Here is a 20803-nt window from a genome sequence, read left to right on the forward strand (position 1 = left end):
GCCCGACATTATTTAATTACTAAAGCACTGAATTTGTGTCACACAGACCTCCTTGTTTGAGACGGGAGCGGGCAGCGGGAGGTCCGACACTTCCAGCGAGGGGAGAAGGAGAAATATAACAAATTAAAATAAAATAGGAGAAACCTGTCTCCCTCTTTTATTCAATTTTCAGCGTTTAATCAAGGCGGAGGCGGGCGGCTGGAGGTCCGAGACTTCCAGCGAGGGGAGAAACAAACAGCCAATGTGTGTCTGTGTGTGTTATGTTCAGGTGTTGTCACGTAAATAACAGTGCCCAAGCATTAATGCATATAAGTATTTTTATTACATTGCTGTGGTTAATTTGAGGTAATAGTGTTACTGTAGAAATCAGAGAATCACTTTTTGTTGTTATATATTCTCAGGGAGATGATACAAGCTCTAAATCTGAAATACACACCACACACAAATGTGTATTTTCATCTAATTGTAGGCTACTGTGCAACAGTTAGAATAAAGTTTTTGTAATGGTTTGATTGCATTTGTGTTTATTATATACTTGTTTAAGTATAGCAAGTATAATGAATATAACGTAGGAATCGGTAAGGAATCGGACCGTTAAGAAGGAATCGGTAAGGAATCGGAATCATTAAAATCCTAACGAGTAGTCTTTACACACGACATTGTCCACAATCTCCCTCTGTCTTGCACACTAAAACTTCTTACGGAACAACACATGGCGTAAATAATAAAGATGTACCAATACCACTTTTTCCTTCCCAATACCGAGTACTGATCTGATACCAGCGCGTAAAATAAAAATGGATGGGATATGAATTGTTGCATGTCTCAACTCCTAAACTCTATGTAAAATATTAAGAAATAATACATAATAGTAGAATGAATGCCATAAAACTTTTTTTTTTTATTATTATTATCCAGTGTTGACATAGATCAAGACACAGGTTAAAGTGCAGCCACACAATTTGGTAAAAAAGACATTTTAAAGGCTACAGTAGAATGCTTTTTAAACTCTGCTCCGTTTCGTCTGCCTGTAGCGTGTGTATACGTAATGACGTGAGGCATTACGTGGTATCGGATTGGTCATAGGCTGTACATTTTAGGCAGTATCGGTATCGGTACAACTCTAGTCAATAACTTGTTCCCGTATTCTAACACATAAATAAAGTTAATATAAACATAACCTCAGTATAGTCCACTACCATACACTACTCAAAGTATACAGAAACTGTTTTGTAAACTTAAATACCATCAGAACCTGGATGGTATGTCATATCAGCAACGATATTCTTACCAAATATTAATATGAGCTTAAGTGGCTCTTACACTATTCCTTTATCCTGGCCTTACACCAAATGACTTCTCAAGAGACTTCACTGTCACAGACAAAATTCAATCGTCAAAATGAAATCAGTTTTACCTCAGCTGGTACAGTGTCCCATGATCTTGATTGTTTGGTATAATGTGGTCATGAAACTGTGTTTGAGCCATCTTAAGTCAGTCTTTCTCTCGTATTCAAACATATTAAATATTAGCGTACGTTTTCGGTCTTGGAGCATTGTTAAAACCAACAGCTGCGGTCTCTCCGGCACCACAGAAGAAGCAGCAAACTTGGTAGTCAGTGAACATGGAAGGGAGTCAAGGGACGCACAAGAACATGAACAAATCTCAGTGTTCTTGATCTGTGGAGGAGGAGAAACTGGTGGAGTTGTGGAGTGAATACAAGTCGCTGTAATTCTGCGTGTATTTGATCCACCAACTGGAACTTATTTTAGTGAGAAAGCTTAATTTTTGAAATGATTCGCCTCGCATTCCCACAGTCTTCTTCCACTAAAGTAGAGCAGCTAACCAACAGAGGCTGGTCGCATGTTGAGGCAACAAAGTCTGTTCAACATATGATGCCTTTTATCTTGTGGTTCTAGAGTTGTGTGTTTTTGCAGACAAGCAAATAACTGCTAACGTATTGTATTTCTTAAAGGAAGTTTGGCGCAATATCTTCCACCAGGAGCAGGATGGGAAAAAGTCTCAAGAGGAGTCTAGCTACAGTCTAGCAAATAGTGACCCTGCATGATCCCCAGTCTTTTCAAAGATTAACAACTCACATTGTCTTCAGATGTGAAAGCATGTCAGACTCAAGTATTTTAAATATTTCTAAAGTCTTTTCAAAGTCTTCTAGTGCGTGGTAGGCTATTTTTTCACACAGTGCTGATATCTGTCTCAACGCAGCCTTCTTGCAATTAGCACGCAAAAAGTACATTAGACATCATTTTCTCTGCCTTATTGTGTCACAACAGGCAATCACAGAATAATTGGCATACACAATGAAGCAAAGTGCAGAGAAGCAGCTAATAGAAACCCCCTTGCTTGTAGGTGACTGGTGTTTAACCTTGTAATAATGTTTGAATTGATTGTGACAGGCAGAACAAAACGCCTTGGCATCCGAAGTAAAGTCACACAGAGACTTGGCACCGAAGTCCGAGTACACATGTGTTGGCACCAAACAGCAGCCTGAGGTCCAACGCTCCCCACTGGTGGCTTTGACAGAGTCTCAGGTTGCATGGTGACAGAAGAGCTGCTCAGTGGAAACACAAGCATGCATGTGGAGAGCGTGGGAGGAAGGGAACGGGAGAGACAGCCAGAGATAAGGGAGGGGGGGCTGAAAAACCTGGATGTAGATGGAAAGACAGTGAGGCATGTCACAGGAAAAGAGCATCACAACAAGTCAAAGTGTTGCTTATGAAGTTTGCTGCTGCTCAACATCCAGTATCTATCTACTTCCTGACCTCATGCAGGTCACCGAGGCAGCGTGGCTTTATATAGACAGCATGGAAACCCATCATCACTGAATAGTTACACGCATAAAAGTTCCTTTTACAACCCAAACGAGCTAAGAGCCAACACTTTTCTACATTGTGCCACTGAAAGACAGAGCCACATGCTCTTTGACTTATCTCGTATTCTTGACAGATCCAATTAAAGTGCAAAGGAAACCTGGGATCTCTCTTTGTTTGTCTGAGCTCCTTCTCACTGAACACACTGGGCGATATTAAACCTCCTCTGTGGCACCACACATTGACACGAATCTTGGCATTGTCAGCTGTGTTATTGAAATGGAGTGCATCTTCTTTCCCATAGAAAACAAACTGAGGATGTTGCTATGGGGATTTTTTTTTTTTGCCAAAAACATAATGACGTTGTTTAGATGTGGCCATGTGTTTCAAAAGGGCTCTTTCCTCTTTTCTTTCCTGCCATAGAAGAATGAAAGGAAATGTCCTCACTGGGAAATGCATGGTCTTGTGAAGAGAGCTCGTTGCACTATGAACACATGCAGCTCGCTGTGTTACAAGGAGTAAAGCTAAAAAAAAAAGAGCTTTTTATAAAAATAAAAACAGTGTCCTTTGGAATTAGATTAAAGCGACGCACAATGAAAATGTGACTCGTTGGGATGTGGCTGAATCCGAATACATATTTTGGAAGGGCACAAATAATGTGATGCAAAGAGACTTGCTCATTATCGGGGAAAGAAACCCGACATGTTTGTACATTAGGTTTCTTTAAATCAAATATCGTATCATTAAGATGCAACGCAAGACTTTTATTTTCTAACAAATCATTTTAATTACTACATATAATTGAAAAGTGACCGCTATATTATTATATGAGAGCGCATCAGAAGCAGTTTTTAGCCATCAGTGTTAATTTTCTCAGTCAAAATATTATTTCAGGCAATAATTATCCATCTAAGATGTCTATGTATCAGCCATATGTTCATGGAGTTTTGACTATGTGTCCACTAACAACCTAACCAGTATCTCATGGGAATATAAACACACGGAAATAAAAAGAGCTGTGAAATATATGTGGCATTAAAAATTTAAAAGTCTCAAAGTCTGAAATAAATGAAAGACGTTCTTTGAAAATCATTCTCTTTTAAAAATAAAAACCTTTATCTTTATTTATTTATTTATTTATTTAATTAAATTATTTCATTTACATATCTATACTTCCATTTATTTATAAATTTATGTCCTCATTTATTTCTGGATTTATTTCATAGGCATATAGATAGTTCAGAAAATTTAAAAATTTAAGACAGATGAAAAGCACAGTATGAGGATGTGGAAATATATTTCATAATTAATTACATGCCATTATGAAATCCATTTGATGCTTTGACGGCACAACAGTTTTATTGGCAATGAAAAAAAGGTATGAAAATACAACATTTGCCCATTTTAACATGACTTCCTGTACAAACCACGCCCACTTCCTGTCCTGTATATGAATATATTTGCATAGACTGAGAATATTGTTGTCTGAACGGATACAGACACAGATAATGATAATGAATATAAAGAGAAGTGTTGCCATTCTTGTATTTATTTTCTAAAAGCTGACTTGGTTCCGAAAGAAAGCTGGAAAATCGTCTGTGCCTCTGGTGTGAGCCTGGCAATATTGTCACTTGTGGTCATTAAAAGTTACATAGTATCTCTTTAAATGAAAATGTCAGCACTAGTATTGAACAATGTTAAACAATAAAGCTCCTTAGAAACCAGAAATTATGATATTAAATTTAAACTTCAGTAAATGGGCCAAGCTGTACATCTTTAATACTTCTTTCTCTCTCACACACACACAGACACGCACACACGAGCACCTTGGTCTCCCAGACAGTGCTATTGAAGTCTTTAATCAAGACTAATGTGGAATGTCCCATACGAGCCACCATTAATCATTTGAAGCTGGCCAACTGTGCCATTGATCAATGCTATACATCAAAGCAGCCGCTGCTGGCACAAGTCTGCATGTCTGTCCAGCTCTGTTTGCACCGCGCAACACACCAGGCCTTAAATATTGTATACGACACAGCCCTTCCCATTACTCTTACAAGAAAAAAGATATGACAGAGTAATAGGAAAACATTTTCCCCCTTTTAACCATGTTAAGCTGTTTATTTTAATTGAAGTGGCATGTGGGACAAAGACGTTAATGTGTAACGGCATATGAGGCTGTAACAATTGAAATCAAGAACAGAAGCCGATCTAAGTCACGTCCCAAAGTGCTGCTCGGGCGCAGAGCTGACAAAACAAAATCCAAACTAACAAAGAGTGCAAAACAACATTTACTCCGAACAAACAGGAACATGTTTCACTGAGGTTTGCAGGGCTCTTCTTTTGGCAACTGTGATACACTTTTGTTGACCTTGTAAAAGTGACAAAATGTAAGAGTGTGTGGATACAGAGGCATCTCACTGCCTATACGATATGCTTTTTATTCAGACACTTTCATCCAACTGGCTGCCAAGGACACAAAAGAGCTGGCCTGTACCACCCAGGAAAATCAAATCCTTCTCAAGCGTGTACAAAAACAAAGAGACTCCAGCTCTCTTAAACACATTCAGTCTTGCTGTATGCCACCTATAGAAACACTCCCCTCACACACACACACACACACACACACACACAAAGCAGACCCCCCGCTGATTTCTCTCCTCAGTAGATCTGTACTCGTCCTGCTGTAGCCAAGTTTTTCCTGGCCCGGGGCCAAGCGCCTAACAAACAGCAGTTTATTAATTGGATCTGGTAGCGTGTTTATATTGGTGAGGACTGAGATCATTTCACACTGGCCTTGGAGCAGGTGTGCTCGGCAGCGGTGCCAAATGAGCAAACTGCACGGGCTCAGCAGATTCGTGCAAAAAAGGATGAGCCTTCACGGAAAACCTGCCATAACTCAGCACAAAGAGCCACCACTTACTAAGCTCTTGAGTTCCCCGCATTCACATCCACTCGCCTCCACATTTTAACGGCTGCTTGTACTTTTTTTACCTCTAAACTTTTAAATGTTTTCACCGCAGTTCCCTTCAAGTAGCTTTAAAGTTGAATAACTTCCACACTTTATTGAGTTACTCAAATATTAGATGCCATATTGGATTATTATATTAAATAGGAAATTGGGGATGTGTTGGACATAATTTCCTCATGTTCCCACTTAATTTCCATTCAAAAATGTCATGATCTGACCTAGAACTACTGACTAGTTATTAGATCTGGTGCTGTTTAGGAGATTTAATTAAAATATTCGACATATTTCTTCATATATGATGAGATTTTGTTGCTGCTGTAGGGACATCGCATACTCGAGCTCAAGTTCATTATCCAATCAAGACTTTTTTATGGTATAAAAGTAGTAAAACATGACCCCTTGGCTCCCTGTTGAGCTCTATTAAAACACAAACTTATTCCATGCAGCCTTGAGGCATTAAACATGAACTGTAGAGTGGCTTCATAAAAAAAAAAAAAAAGACGCTGCTATGAAGAATATCCAATGAAGACATCCACACTGAGAGCATGCATCAGTGAGTGAAGCCAGGAGAGCAGCTTTGGGTGGAAAAAAAAAAAAAAAAAATTTTTTTGCATTGCACACCTCTAAAGTGCTGTTATTATTATGAAACTGCCTTTTAACTGCCATATTTTGTTCCTGCTGTTGAAAAATTGCTTTTTAAACCCTAAAAAGGAACCATTTTTTATTAATGCTGAGCAATTGAGCTGTCAAGCATATCTCAGCGACACTGGCTTGGTTTAATGTGGATATATTTAATGTTGGAAAATTACAAATCTGAGCAGGACTCAATGTTGCCAGCTTGGAAAATATTACAGTGAGTGATTCAATAAAAATTCGAAGTATTGCGACATCCTCATGTGCCCTTATCTTCCCTTCTGCCCCAGACTGAACGGTCACAGCCTCGACAAAACAGACCTGCGCAGAGGTCAGAGACCACCTGTTCTGAGTTGGCTGAACTGGTGAAGCGATATCAGAGGACACATCTGGCCTGACAGAGAACAGGCCGGATGGGAATGGCAGCGTGCTCCCGGGCCTCAGGCTGGTGACGGATGACTCACAGCTGATGCTGAGGTCACTGGGGGTCACACGGAGAACAGGGAATGGATGGGTCAGGCAGGACAGAGTTTTTCTAGGGAGTTTGTAATTTCTGACCAAGGACAATATATTTATAGAACTTTTTTTAGTTTGTTTGTGAAGTAATTTGAATTGTGTTTTTGAGGGCTAGCAGGTTACCTTGAGCTATTCATGAGGGGAAATATGACAGGGGGAGGGGGGTTAATATATTATTTGTTTGTCCACTGGGCGGAAATGTATTGTTGATGCCAGAGGTCAGAGGACAATGGCCAGACTGTCCATCCCTTTATGACCACAGTGTACCCGTCTTCTGATGGCTACTTCCAGCAGGATAACACACCATGTCACAAAGCTCAAATCATCTCAAACTGGTTTCTTGAACATGACAATGAGTTCACTGTGCTCCAATGGCCTCCACAGTCACCAGATCTCAGTCCAATAGAGCACCTTTGGGATGTGGTGGAACGGGAGATTCTCATCATGGATGTGCAGCCGACAAATCTGCAGCATCTGTGTGATACTGTCATGTCAATATAGACCAAAATCTCTGAGGGATGTTTCCAGCACCTTGTTGAATCTGTGCCGCGAAGAATTAAAGCAGTTCTGAAGGCAAAAGGGGTCCAACCTGGTACTAGCAAGGTGTACAGGAGTGGCTGGTGAGTGTATGGACCAACCAAAGATTTACAACGAGATAAGTTGAAACCTGTGACTGCTCGTTGTGTGCCTAAAAACCTGCCATTGGCACCAATGCCATGCCAATGCTCTGTACATCTGTCAAACTCACAGCTTTTCAAGTACAAGTAATGACTGAAAGAGTAACCACTGAGGACATCTGAGGAGAATAAACCAACATACGTGTCAACAGCAGCGTGGATGTAGATGAGATGGGCTCATTCAAGGACTGAGGGCTGTTGTCAGAGAACGCCATAACAAGCAAACACGCTGTCTGCTGACTTTTTATAACTGACTTGACCAGCTGACTTTGCAACAAGTTGACTGGCTGTTGAAGCAGGTGATGTAACTTATGTTCTAAAACCAACCACTGGCGACTTTAGAAGCTTAATTGCAGGTGGCACCATCACCCAGCTTGATGGGCCAGTTCACACCGCTGCAACTTTTCTTTGTCTTGTCACAAATCTTTAGTCTGACCTGGCCCTAACGCCTCATCTCAACACAGTCTTCCTTTGTGTTGGTATTTGCGTGAAGTTTACGGAGCACACCCCTAGTGTTCAGCACAAGGAAGTGCATCTCTGCACAGATGGATAAAAATGCCACTGTAGAAATGGTAGAAAAGTTAATTTTTAGTGTTTTTCAGCATCACGTCTTGTAGAATATCACACAGAGCAAGTAAGAGACAAAACAGGACCAATAATCCATAGCAACAAATACGTGAGTAGGTCGGCCTGTCAGATGTGGAACCAGTTTTGCAAAACACTTTGTTGAAAGATGTATGATCTACTATGCATGCATTTGATTCGTTACACAGCTAGCATGCTACCGATGTTAGCCAGCTAAACATGCCGCCGCCGTTACACCTTTCACTCAGAAAAAATGCATAAATAGAGGTGAATCACCTTCAACGATCTGTCACAAAAATTCTAATTTTTTAATGTATTGGAGAAATTCAAGTCCGAAAAAATAAAATAAATAAATAAAACATAAGGAGTTACGCAAACACATCGCAGATCCTAAAAGTTCTCATAGCAATGAATGGACTTCCAGCTGGAATAGAGGTGGAAAAGAGAGATTGAATATGTGAATAAATAGCCGCAGTTTCACTTCTCAATCTCAGGAACCATAGATGTGTTTCATTTCCCAACTCCCACCACACTTTTGCAGTTTGGAAAGGGGACGCAACAAGAAAATCTCAGTGGCCCAATTTGTGTTTACTCTCTCAAGTTACCAGTGACGGAGGTCTGACCACTTGTGGAACAAATCCATCACTCCAGTGTCAATATCTGTACCTGTAAGCAGCAGGGTAGAATATTATGTCTCTGCTCCGACTGAATGAGAAACATTAGCAGAAACGTGACCGGAGACGGCGTCGTCATCATTGGTGTGAGATTATAAATTTCCCCCGACATGTAACCTGGCCTTTACGTGCTTTTTATTCTGGCCTTACAGCAGTATTTCCTCTCTGTATGAAACAGTTGAGAATGCGTGTGTGTGTATCTGCATATTTATGAACTCCAAATGATCCTCACCCCTCGTTTCACAGTTCACTGTGTTATTTTCCGCAGTCTGGAAGGGAGTGGAGTGATGAGAGGAGAGGAGAAGCAAAGCAGGAGAGAACAAGCATGTCCTCAGAGCTCTCCTCTTCCTTATTCTTTATCAGCTTTCATCTCTCGGCCCTTCAGAGAGACTGAACCATAAAAGAGTCCAATCACTAGGGGACATATTATTTTCTCCCTCCTTGAATATACTATATCATAGCCCAGAACCATACAACTTCTCCTCCTCTTGCATTCATAACTCCAGCCAGCCATAGCTGCGAGCCGGGGTTTATCTATTGGCTCTGTGTGTGATTAACATAATAAATATCTAGTTTCCTCTGTCCTGGTGCTGACAATGACTTTGGAAGGAGAATTGAAAATAAATCAGAGGACAACTCACTCATTCTTCTCCAGCAACAGGATCAGCTGTTCACCTTCCGCACGTACCAGCAGCTGGAGTGACGCAGGATAACTCTGAAAGACAAAAAGATGATGGGAGTGTTAAGGTGGTGCCCGGATCTCACCCATCCTGCCTGTGCATCAGCATGTGTGTGAAGCTTCACCTTCAGTTTGACACACAGGCTGTATACAAGGAAGGATGTGGCATGGCACAATAGTGTTGGAGGAACAGGAAGAAAGCCTTCACATCCTACGCTTACCCACTCTGTGCACCACACAAAAGGAAGTGTAGTGGACTAGTTTCACAGCTTAACCAACCAATGTAACTTTTCTATCCATACGGTCTCTTTGTAGTTATAATCCTGAACACAGTCATGAAACCAAAACCCATTTTCTATGTTATATATGGTCAGCAGCATTTATTGTTTGGCTGCACTGTGAACAGACACAACAGCCGTTCTTCTGTTATATTTCTGACAAGAAAGCTGCTCCATGAGTGGAGCACTTCACCCATAGAAATAGACTGACAGTAGAACAAACATTATTCTTTCATCAGTCATACCTCCGATACTGCCTAAAATTATGGGTCGGGTATCGGCGACTACACAAGCCTGTGCACAGATCCAATGCCACGTAATTTATTAATAAACTTTTAGTTTCACAGCCAAATAAAATGACAGTTTTCCAATAAGTCAATTCTTCTTTGCCACTCTGTCTGAAACAGTAGCCTACAAAGCAAGTTGTGCCAGGGTGTCTACAGGTATCAGACGGTTAAAGTCAATGCTTTTTAAGACCCATTCAAGACACCTTTTAACCAAATATAGGACCGATTTTTGGACAAATCATGTTTTACTTATTTAAAAACCGCAAGTAAGCATTGCAGGCAAGTAGTATATATGTGGTCTTGTGCAGAGGTAAATGTTATGTGGGAATATGGTTATTAGAGTGAGTTAAGTCAATCTACATTTTGCCAACAGCTAAGCGAAACTTTGAAGTAAAATGACAGCATTATAGTTTTTTTTAAAGATTTGTAACATAAGCCCCTTTTACACTGCCAGATTTTCCACGAATGTTGGGCCGTTTTGCCAATCAGCTGCGAGTGTTTAGACACACAGAGCCGGATTGGCGAGTTGATCCGAGGTGCCAAATTTTCCGCCTCGCAGGGTAGTCATATTGGCGGAGCCCTTTTAGTTTAAACAGACCGAGGCGGCCTTCCGCAATGGGAGGGGCTGTTGATGACTTGCAGGAGGAGCTGTTGATGACTTGCAGGAGGAGCTGTTGATGACTTGCAGGAGGAGCTGTTGATGATGCCGCATGTGTGACCCACTGATGGTGGATGAACAGGAAACAGCTGATAGCAGGAATTAGCGAGCAGCTAGTAGCAAGAGGAAAACGCAAACCTGACAGACACTGTAAAGATGAGCAACTGGAGAGACAAGGAATTGCCCACCCTCCTTGCCCTCGCAAACGAAGAGGCCATTAACTGTCAGATGACGGGAACAGTGAAGGACGGGCTGATTTATGGGAGAATCGCCGCCTGACTAGCCGCGGCTTCCCTCCCACGTCACTGTTTACGTCACACGCTGAGCTACACGTTTTGTTACTTGCTCACGCCCCCCATTGCCCCGAAAAAGGCACATTCTGTATAAACAAAAGTAGGTAGGCGGCATTTTGCCGCACTCCCCGATTTTGTTTTTATACTGCCAATGCTGAAAAAAGACTGATTGGGCTTTCCTGCAAATTTGCACAATTCCTGTTTAAAAAGGGCTATAGAAAGGCTTCACTCATTTTCACAAAAAGAAATTCAAAAATGGATAAATGAAATTAGACAAAATGTTTGTAGGAGTTAAGACCTAGCAAAATTCAAATTTAAGACTTGACTTTTAAGGCCTAACATTAAATTTAAGATATTATAAGACTTTTAAAAGGCCTGTAGAGATCCTGTGTGCTGTGCAGCTGGTATCTACTGTTTCAGAACACAATATTTACACTGGAAAGTCCCATCAGTAAAAAAACAAAGTGACAAACGTATGCTCTCTGTATGTACTTTTTTTTAGGTTTAACAAAGATTTTAACCATGTTGCCATACAACAATGACAGCAATCACTGAACATCCATACAGGGTCAGTATACAGTTTTGTTGTTTTTTTTTTTTTAATTGTTCAGATTGGTACTCAGTATTAGCTGATTCACAAGGTCAGTAATCCTTATCAGTATAGGAAAGGAAAAAATGGTATTGGAACATCTCTGTTTTATGTACAGTTGCTACTGCTACTGCTGTGGTGAGCTAACTTCCATATAAACAAACTGACGTGCGCCAAGTCCTGAAATCACTGAAATAAGGTTTTGCAATAACGACCAATGAGCAGTGGAGTTGTACTTTTTCAAATAAGCAATCCACTACTTTTAAAACATTACCGTAACTGTCATTTCCCTGATTCTTTTGTTGCCATGAACTGCAAGTTTGTTGAAACATGTCTTGTAGCTGCCTTTCAAAAAGGAATAAGAGTCGCTGCTTAGTAGACAGCCGAGAGGCAGAGAGCGTGGGGATACACAGTGTGCAGATCAGCATATTTCTCATATATTTTCATCTTCTGTTGTTAAATACATGACTAACAAGACTAGCTAAGGGCCCATTTATGCTCAACGTTACATACTGACATGGATGGAGCCCTCTGTCCGTACTCTGCATTTATGATGTCAGTATTTGAGGATGTTTTCTTAAAGCTTACGGATACGGATGAAACAGAGCAGTACCACCCTAGATCACGTGGGCAGTGTAGCGTAAAGATGAGCGTGAGATATGACTGTAGGAGACAATGAAGACATTCAAAAAATAGCTGAACGGAATGAATCGGCAATATAGTGAAAAGAATTCTCCTTCTATATGTTGCAATGCTTTTAGTGGCCTCACAGACCACGGCCGTCCACAACGCCACTTCCGCTAAAAGGTACAATATTACAACCTCCTCTATATCACTTCATTTGCTGTTGTGTGAAGGTTTTGACTCTGCTCTTAAGTGCCATCTATTGGCTGTATCTATCTATCTATACTACCATAAAGGACTCATAAGTATGAGGGCAGTGACGTTCACAAAGATTGAAACAGACATATTTACTTTCATTGGGCAGTTCCAACTGGTAGGTGGCCCCGAGGCAGACCCAGAACACGCTGGAGGGATTACATATCTCATCTGGCCTAGGAGCACCACAGGGTCCTCCAGGAGGAGTTGGCAAGCATTGCTGGGGAGAGGGATGTCTAGAATACTTTGCTCAGCCTGCTGCCCCCACGACCTGGCTTCAGATAAGCAGTTGAAAATGGATGGATGGATATTTATTTTTGTAGGTATAATTGAGCCCCAAGACAGTTTTGGTGAGTGTGTCAAGTTCGCATGGAGAGTGTTTTACAATGATATAACAAGGTAATTTAGCTAACGTTAGTCTTAGTTCTGTGAAAGAGAAACTCTTGGATTGATATACCATTGTATTTTTTTGTTTAACAAGGCAAACAGGTGTGAGAACAGGCTGAAACTGTGTTCTCAAACTAGTGAGTGCACTTAATGGCTCCGCTGACCTGTGTTCTTACCACAGAAAATTATCATGTGTCATTTACTTCTGTATGAGTCAAACGTTCACAGCAAAGAGGCCAATGTCCTTCCTATTCTTTCGTCTCTGTGACTACACCGCACTTGCCGTTACCACGGTAACCAAATGACATCAAATCAAGCAGCACGAAGGAATACAACTTTAAATTGCACTTTTCTGTTAAAAGTAGTTGGTAAAGACGAGGCTATTATCTGCAAAGATGATCCTAAATGCTGGATAGTATTTTGTTCCTCACTGCCTCCTGTGCGATAGGATTCTTTGGCAGAAAAACTGTATTTCATTGCAGGAGCAACTGTAATGAGTATGTGATGTGAGTAATTCAGTGCCACTGATTTATGGCTGCAAGAAGCCAGGGTGATGCGGGAGATGCTGCTCACAATGTCAAATAGCATTTTGAGATTTAATCCTAAATCAAATGTCAAACCGGCAATTTCCCAACAAACAGCTCTGAGATGACTTGATGCTTTCCGGAAAATAGTTGTTATCAGAGCGAAGAAGTGCCCTTGCAGCAGGACAGAGGCAACGTGTATTTGTGCCTGAGGCCTCAGACCATTCTTCCAACAGGAAAAAAACAACAAAAGGACAAAGCAAGACATGACATATTTATTTATCCTCGCCAGCAGAGAGACAGAAATTGCCAGACATGTGCTCAGTGAGGAACAGGGACAGATTTATGTATCATGAGATGATATTTCAGACGTACTCCGTCCTCATTCACAGTGGCATTTCTTAAGTCTGCTGACCGATGCCTTCAGGCCAGTGTTTTGCCAGTCGGTCTGCAGCTCTGCCTGAGACTCAGTTTGTCTGTGTTTGCGTGGCTGCAAGTATGTGTGTGTGTGTGTGGAGGCAATGTCACTGTAAGTAATGACTCTGCAATACTTTACGACTGCTTCATAACCTTCTATTGGCACAAGGAGAGGCTGTATCAATCTGTTATCCGGGGAGGTTTAAGTCTTCGTGAAATCTGTGGTAAGACAATCACCAGCTGCCCTGGAAGGCAGTTTAATTTGGGGAAGGGTCAGCTTGTAGATAGCCTACTGTAAAACCACTGCATCCCCGCAACAGAAGTGATTTACGTCAGCAGTGGCTGGCGGTTAAACATATCTGATGTAGATGAAAACGGGGCGCATAATTAACTTCATAAAGCTAAAAGTAGCTTTTTTTCTCGAGTCAGTGTGACATGTGGGTGATAAACAATTTATGTAATTAACTTCACTGCCCCTCTCCTACTGACTGACTCTGAGAGAGGAGCATAAGACTGGGGAAAAAAAAGACTTCCTCAGATGTTGGCTTCCACGCACCAGGACAAAAAAAAGTTTGATTGCTTGGGGAGTTCTCAACACCTACGCATTTCCCTTCTCTGGAAAAGTTTCCTTAAGTTGTGGTGGGGGATGCCAAATTTCAAACATTTTCTTTTCCAGCTGTAGTGGGTAGGACAGACTGGTTTTCCTTGCCTGAGAACACAGACTTGGAGAGCTGGTTTGACTGTATGTTTGCATCTTGTAATCTAGCGTACATCTTACGGTGCAGGTAAAAAACGACTCCATCTATAAGGTGTAATGAGGCTGCTTCACGCTGTCGGCTTGCTCTCCCAGCATCAGTTTCGTGCGCTGCTGACTTGTAAAACCATTGAAAGGCTGACGTGTTTCAGGAATAATTCCACAGCGTGTATCGCCTACAGGGTGAATTCAGCAAACAAAGGAGAGGGAGCTCGCAAGGAGAGAGACCACGAAAGGGAGCTGGCAGAGGATAAACAGAGCTAAGGAAAGGACTTTCTACTGAGGAAAAATCAAGCAAGCAGGGAATGAGGCGACAGGGGAAGGAGTCATGACATATACTGTGGTTATGTCAAACAAAAAGACAGACATCTGCACTTGGTTGAGCCCTTGGAAGCACGCTGGCATCTGCCACACTGCTGTTTGAGCCAGCTTATTAGCATTAAGCTAGTGCCGCTAAGTGGCCTTGTGAGTATTTACCCCGGCCGTGAGCTGGAGGAAAGGTCTGCGCTCCTTGCCCTTCAGCAGCAGAGGTACGGTGGTCCCATAGCGGTTTGGTTTGATTGCTTCCCCTCGCTGTTTAGCCTTGTCTGGACTACTTCCTGTAAAGAAAAAAATATCAAATTAGACTTGAATGAAATTAAAAATCACACTGCAAATACCAGAGATGCTTATAAAATGTTTCTGGCATGCCGACAAAAGGGTCAGCCGTATGGGTCAAAACTTCTCTGTAATATCCTCAATAATTAAAACATACCAATAATGTTTCAGACAGAAAAACCCTGAAACAAAGGCAGGGAAGCCTCAGACACACGGCGCAGCAGGGCATGACTAAGGACTGTGGACTGCGCCGCTGAGAAAGAGTAAAAGCTCACTCTTGTTCCTGTGAGGAGATGTGCTGTCCCCCAAAGGGTCTTTCTGCAGTAGGACCACAGCCACACAGACAGAGCATCAATAATAGATGCTCTCGCACAGTTTATGAGGAACTCAGCCTTTACGATATTTCCAGATAGGGATGGAGGTTAGACGAAAAAAAAGAAAAAAGAAAAACAACTGGCAGGATGAAATTGTCTTTTCCACTTTTTATCTTTTACTCTTTCACTTCACATTTAAGGTCAGAAACTGGCACTGCAGTGTGCTGCTTCTCTCAGTTTCCTCTCCACGCTCTCTCTGTAACATATCATTAAACTCCTCTCTTAAACTCCTCTATTAAACTCCTACTGAAGTTAAATTAGCAAAGTTAGAAGCCAATTATGCTAATTCACCCTTAAAAGGCTGCTCATTTGGGAGGCAAACAAAACGGGATGTATATATATAGCATAGGATGAAATATAAGAAACCGGATCAGTGGCTTCAAGCAGAATGTGGGAATCATAGACACAATTCCCTCTGCTCCCCCTGTGTCTCTCTCTCAAGCTCTCCTCCCTCTTCTCCCACAGACAACAGAGGCTGTCCCTAATGCTCCCACGGCCTCACTGAGCATGTCTGAATTGTAGCAGGCCCAGCAGGCTTCCTGTGAAGCCCAGTAAACGGTACAGACCCAGAGAGGAGCTGTGGAGATGAAGTAGGCAGGCAGTGTTAAAGGGGAGGGAAGAAGTTGTTTGAGGTTTCACACCCCTGCTATCACCAAAGGAAGACTCGGAGAGCGTGCTGCGTCTCCATTTACTGTATGTCTAAGGTCTAGGCCTGTTCCTTAATCCCCTGAGATACGCACATGAAGCATCTGTTTGTCTGCGTTGCATGTGTGGCGTCACGCAGGGTACAACAAGAGTTCAGTAGTACGCCGAGTGGCAATACTACTGTCTGACATATTTTGTTTACTCTTCCTCCCTCTCTCCTCCCAGCTGGAGATGTCTTCATTTTCAAGCACTGTGTCTCTTAAAAGTCTCTTTCTTTTCTTTGAAGATGAAATTCAGAGATGACTCCCGCGCCACCACAACTGCATTGCTTTCGACTTCAAACGGTCTGTGGTGGCGCTTGCCCTGTGCTCTCAGTGTGGCCCCAGACTCTCCATTTATCCACAGCGCGTAATAAGCTAACAAGGGCATAAAAGGGACCTCCTGTATTTAATGGAGTATTTCAACATGTGCCGATGGTAGTTTGTTGGTTTTAGTGGTGCATGAAAACCACGTTCGACAGACGGAGCAGCATGTCTGAGACCACAGGCTGTGGCTAGAGTGCCAATAAAAAGGAGCTATAAAGGGAAAGTCAGGCAGACGTCTTGTTAATAAAAGACTTCAACACTTCCACTGGTGTCCTCGCAATTCATGTCGATATCTCAGACACTGAATTAGCTTCTGTTAATTAAAACATACCAATGCAGAGAGCACGCTAAAGCAGAGGAATGCCCAAAACAATACAATAAGGCTGCACAACTTAGCGAATATTAATCTTGATCATGACTTTGGCCTCACACAATTAAATTAACACGATCGACTGCGATATTGACATGAATTGAAATGCATGCTTTGCTTATCATTATGACAAATCAAGTGCCTCTTAAACTGAAACACATTCAGGAAAGTTTTGTACGTGCTGCTTCTGCAGGGTGCACACAAAGCGGCAGCCTGTGAAAACTATTCTGAATCTTGCAGCTGCAGAAAGGCAAAACCAAACCTTCTGGAGCAGAAGGCGAGGATCAAGTCTCTAAAAACTGATCATGATTCATTTTTTGGAAGTACTTCAGATTTAGGTCAAGTGATGTTAATCGTGAGTAACTCTTCAGTCACAATACTCTAGTCCTGGATATAACCATTTACTGCAACAAATGGAAATACGGCTGAATGGCTGTGCTGTTAAGGTGCTTGCCAAAATACACAAACAGTATGCACAATAGAGTCAGGCATATAATAGCAATGTTGCACAGTGCATCACCGTATTCATCCAGCCCTCAAAGACAGACTAAAATAACCAATGCAATCATATTCCTCTTGACCAAATATGTCTGCTCAATAAACACTGTTTTCATTTGGTTGCACTGTGATGGCATATTTATTTTCGGTTAGACTATATTTTGGGTACAATTTTAATTATAACCTCCTGAGACCCAAACTGTTGTTTGGTGTGCAATTTTAAGTATATCCTAGCCATTTGGGATTAGTAGGACCTGTTAAAGATAAAAACCTTGACACTGTCAATAATAATAAAGTCAAAATATCCAATGTCTTCAAACTAGTACTTTCTAATAAACAATGTCTTAGCTTGTTACCGTTGCTAAAATTGGTAAAGTTTGTATGTCATATCAAACTGCAGATGTTTTAATCATAAGTAAACAAGTTTCAACCATAAAATCTGATCAGGTTTTGGATCTTGTCCACTTTCATGTCGGGGTTGGCTGCAGACTGACTTGGCAGAGATGGCTGCCATCTTTGTTTTAGATGAGTGTATTGTGCTCTTACTACCACTAGATGGCACAAAAAACGTGTCCATGAACTAGGACAACAGGTCAAAGTTAAGTCATTCTCAGAACCCATTGGCTGTATTCAGCGTCTGACTTCCAGCAGACGGCGATACAGCCTCTGGCGGCAGACCCCCGATTTTTTGGCATTCCGGTTTGATTCGGGTGGAGGAGGCGAATTTCCGTTTCCGACTTCCGTTTATATATAAGTAAATATGCTGAACCATTGCGATGGATTCAGAGTTTGCAGTGACGCCAATTATGTTCCGCCTCGTTAGTTCACCGCACGGACCGTTTAAACTGGCAACAACTGCAGCCGGCTCAAACGTGATTGGTCAATATCACGTGGACTACAAACAGCCTACAACTGGAAACCAGGGCTCTTCCGCTCTTCTTCCGGAGGCAAGATCTCCGGGGTTTGCCTACAGACTCTACATTCACTGAATGTAGAGTCTGTATATAGAGACTAAAGTTAAGTAGAATGAAGTGTAAGGTCCAGTCCACCCAAAATGTGACATCCTCGAATAAGGACACATGGTCTCAGGGGATATTTTGCTTCTAGGAGATGAACTTTATCTATCTCCTTTAACCTTAGCTTCTATTGGAGTTATGCTATGTAGTGTGTGAGATAGAGTATGGTGAATGTGCTAGGAAAGGTAGTTTCTATCTGGAGCTCGCATGTACGGAGCCTGGGTTTGGTTGAAGTTGGCAGTGCTGTTTGGGCTGAGAAAGCCATACGTAAGTAAGGTAAAGGAGGTTGTTGGGTTGGTGTGGGGAGCAGTGAGACCTGGCATTAGGGGAGTGTCTCTGGAACGCCAGAGATCACTGTCTAGCCTCCTGGAGGTGTCGTGGGACCAACTAGACGAAACACTGGTGAAAGGAGGTTCCCACCCGATGACCCCAAAGATATGTTAGTTATCACTGCTCACTGGTCTGTATAGTTAAGCCTTGCCATAATAGCTTATCATAGGGCTTAGGAGGTTTTTCACTGAGTGCTGATCCTTTCTTTAGAGCACAAACGTCTTGTGTTTTTATTTGAATACTTTAAGTCTTATTCTGATGCAAAGATTTGTTACTTAGGAGGAATGTAGCACAACATGAAAGTAAAAGCAGTGCTCTGTTGATTTTATTTAGGGTGAGATATATATTTTGCGTCCAATAGATGCACTGTGAAAAAGGACCAGTCTGATCTTAATGCAAAGATTGGTACATCAGCAGGAATTTAGCACAACATGAACATAAAAGCAGTGCTCTGTTTATTTAAATGTCACATTGTAATAATAAATTGTCCCTAAAAATCAATGAATAATCATGATAATTAATCATAATCTCAAAATTGATCAAAATAATTGTGATTATCACTTTGGCTGTAATCTTGCAGCCCTGTCATTCAAGATGATGTCTCCACATCTGAGGACTTAAGTGTTTTAAGCTGTTCAGAAGAGTAACACTCAAAAGTGGCCGAAAAGCCTGCCACAACAGAGGGCAAGACACAAAGAGTTGCACACCTCTGGACAATCGTTCTTCAAAGGATTTCATGTTGTTCACCTGGAAAGTCGTGGAGGAAGTAGTTGTGTGGAGAATAAAAGCTTGAAAGAGAAGTTCAAAGGTTGACAAAAGGTTTGTGAAGGACTTTGCGGTCCAGGCCTCGGTACAGGCTGGACAAAGATTAAAGTTTCCATGCAACATCCGTCACTGCTTCCCAAAAAGAAGCATTCCCTTCAAACAGCAAAGAAATATGAGATTCATGATCATTCTCGTGGGCATTATCCTCTTTGGGAACCTTTGAAATTCAAACTAAAACTGGGTTAATCCCATATGTTTTCTGGAGAGTATCTTGATTGCTAAGCCAACCACAGTTGTATCCCCATATTGGACACAAGGGGAAATCAGCTGCGGGTCATACATCTAAAAAACACAAGTCTGTTTGGCAGCCAAAAAGATATTTCCTCCTTTCTCTTTTTAAAAAGCCTCAAAAACCAGATTTCTTTTAAAGCTAGCTCTTTTAAAGCTTTTGATGATTTATCAAGGGTGATTTTTCTCTAGCACTGCACCCGAAGCATGAGCCGGATTACTAACTAACTGGTAATGTGTGTTCAAACAGGGGCTGATGTCCACTTTACTCAGCAGGGAAGTGACACAGCCAACAATATAAACAAACAAAATGAGCTGCAATTACCTCAGTCAAACAGGGGACGCTGCTGGACTCAAAATCAACCTCATTATGTACACTTAGTATGTTACCTGCTGCATGAGGACTTGCACTTATTTTTGCTTTCTCTTTTATTCATCTTTTTGGAGAATAAGAGTGTAGATTTTGTTGGGATGATTAAATCAAGGAAATGATATATGCACAGATAGTATATTAAAAAATGCATGTGCAGCATTATAAGCTCTCCCTTTGGTCTATAGTAGAAACTGAATACGCTACTTTTCATTCACACCCAATACTATATCTGCTTAATCAGCAATATCATCATGGAGTCCCTCTCTTGAGATGAATAAGAGCATAAACAGTGTGAGGAAGGTCAAAACAGGCAGATGAAGGACAGGTGGTAATCTATAGGCAAAGTGTTCAGGGAGTACAAGAGAGCAAACATCACAGTGGGACTTCAGCGACCTCCTGCAAGCTGATTAAAATAACATTTGCATACAAATTATGTACAACATACTGTGTATTGAATGGAAAAGAAAAATTATTACACCATACATGTTTAGACTTTTTACCACAGGAATAAGAGGTACTTTCTACTTGACCTTGAGAACAACAGCTGACACAA

At 41.5% G+C, this 20803-nt stretch overlaps 1 protein-coding gene across 2 annotated transcripts in view; it reads right to left on the reverse strand.

Annotated features, from left to right (window-relative positions):
* Positions 1-20803, reverse strand: part of adam12b (ADAM metallopeptidase domain 12b) — a 141457-nt gene that overhangs the window by 101393 nt on the left and 19261 nt on the right. For both annotated transcript variants that reach the window (XM_049600643.1, XM_049600644.1), the window contains exons 2-3: positions 15107-15228; positions 9526-9599 (exon numbers count right to left, since the gene is read on the reverse strand). In XM_049600643.1, coding sequence (XP_049456600.1) covers positions 9526-9599; positions 15107-15228 — 196 coding nt within the window. The remainder of the gene's footprint in view (positions 1-9525; positions 9600-15106; positions 15229-20803) is intronic.

This window comes from Epinephelus fuscoguttatus, linkage group LG16 (genome assembly GCF_011397635.1).
Source record: "Epinephelus fuscoguttatus linkage group LG16, E.fuscoguttatus.final_Chr_v1".
In the NCBI taxonomy this organism is placed as follows: Eukaryota; Metazoa; Chordata; class Actinopteri; order Perciformes; family Serranidae; genus Epinephelus; species Epinephelus fuscoguttatus.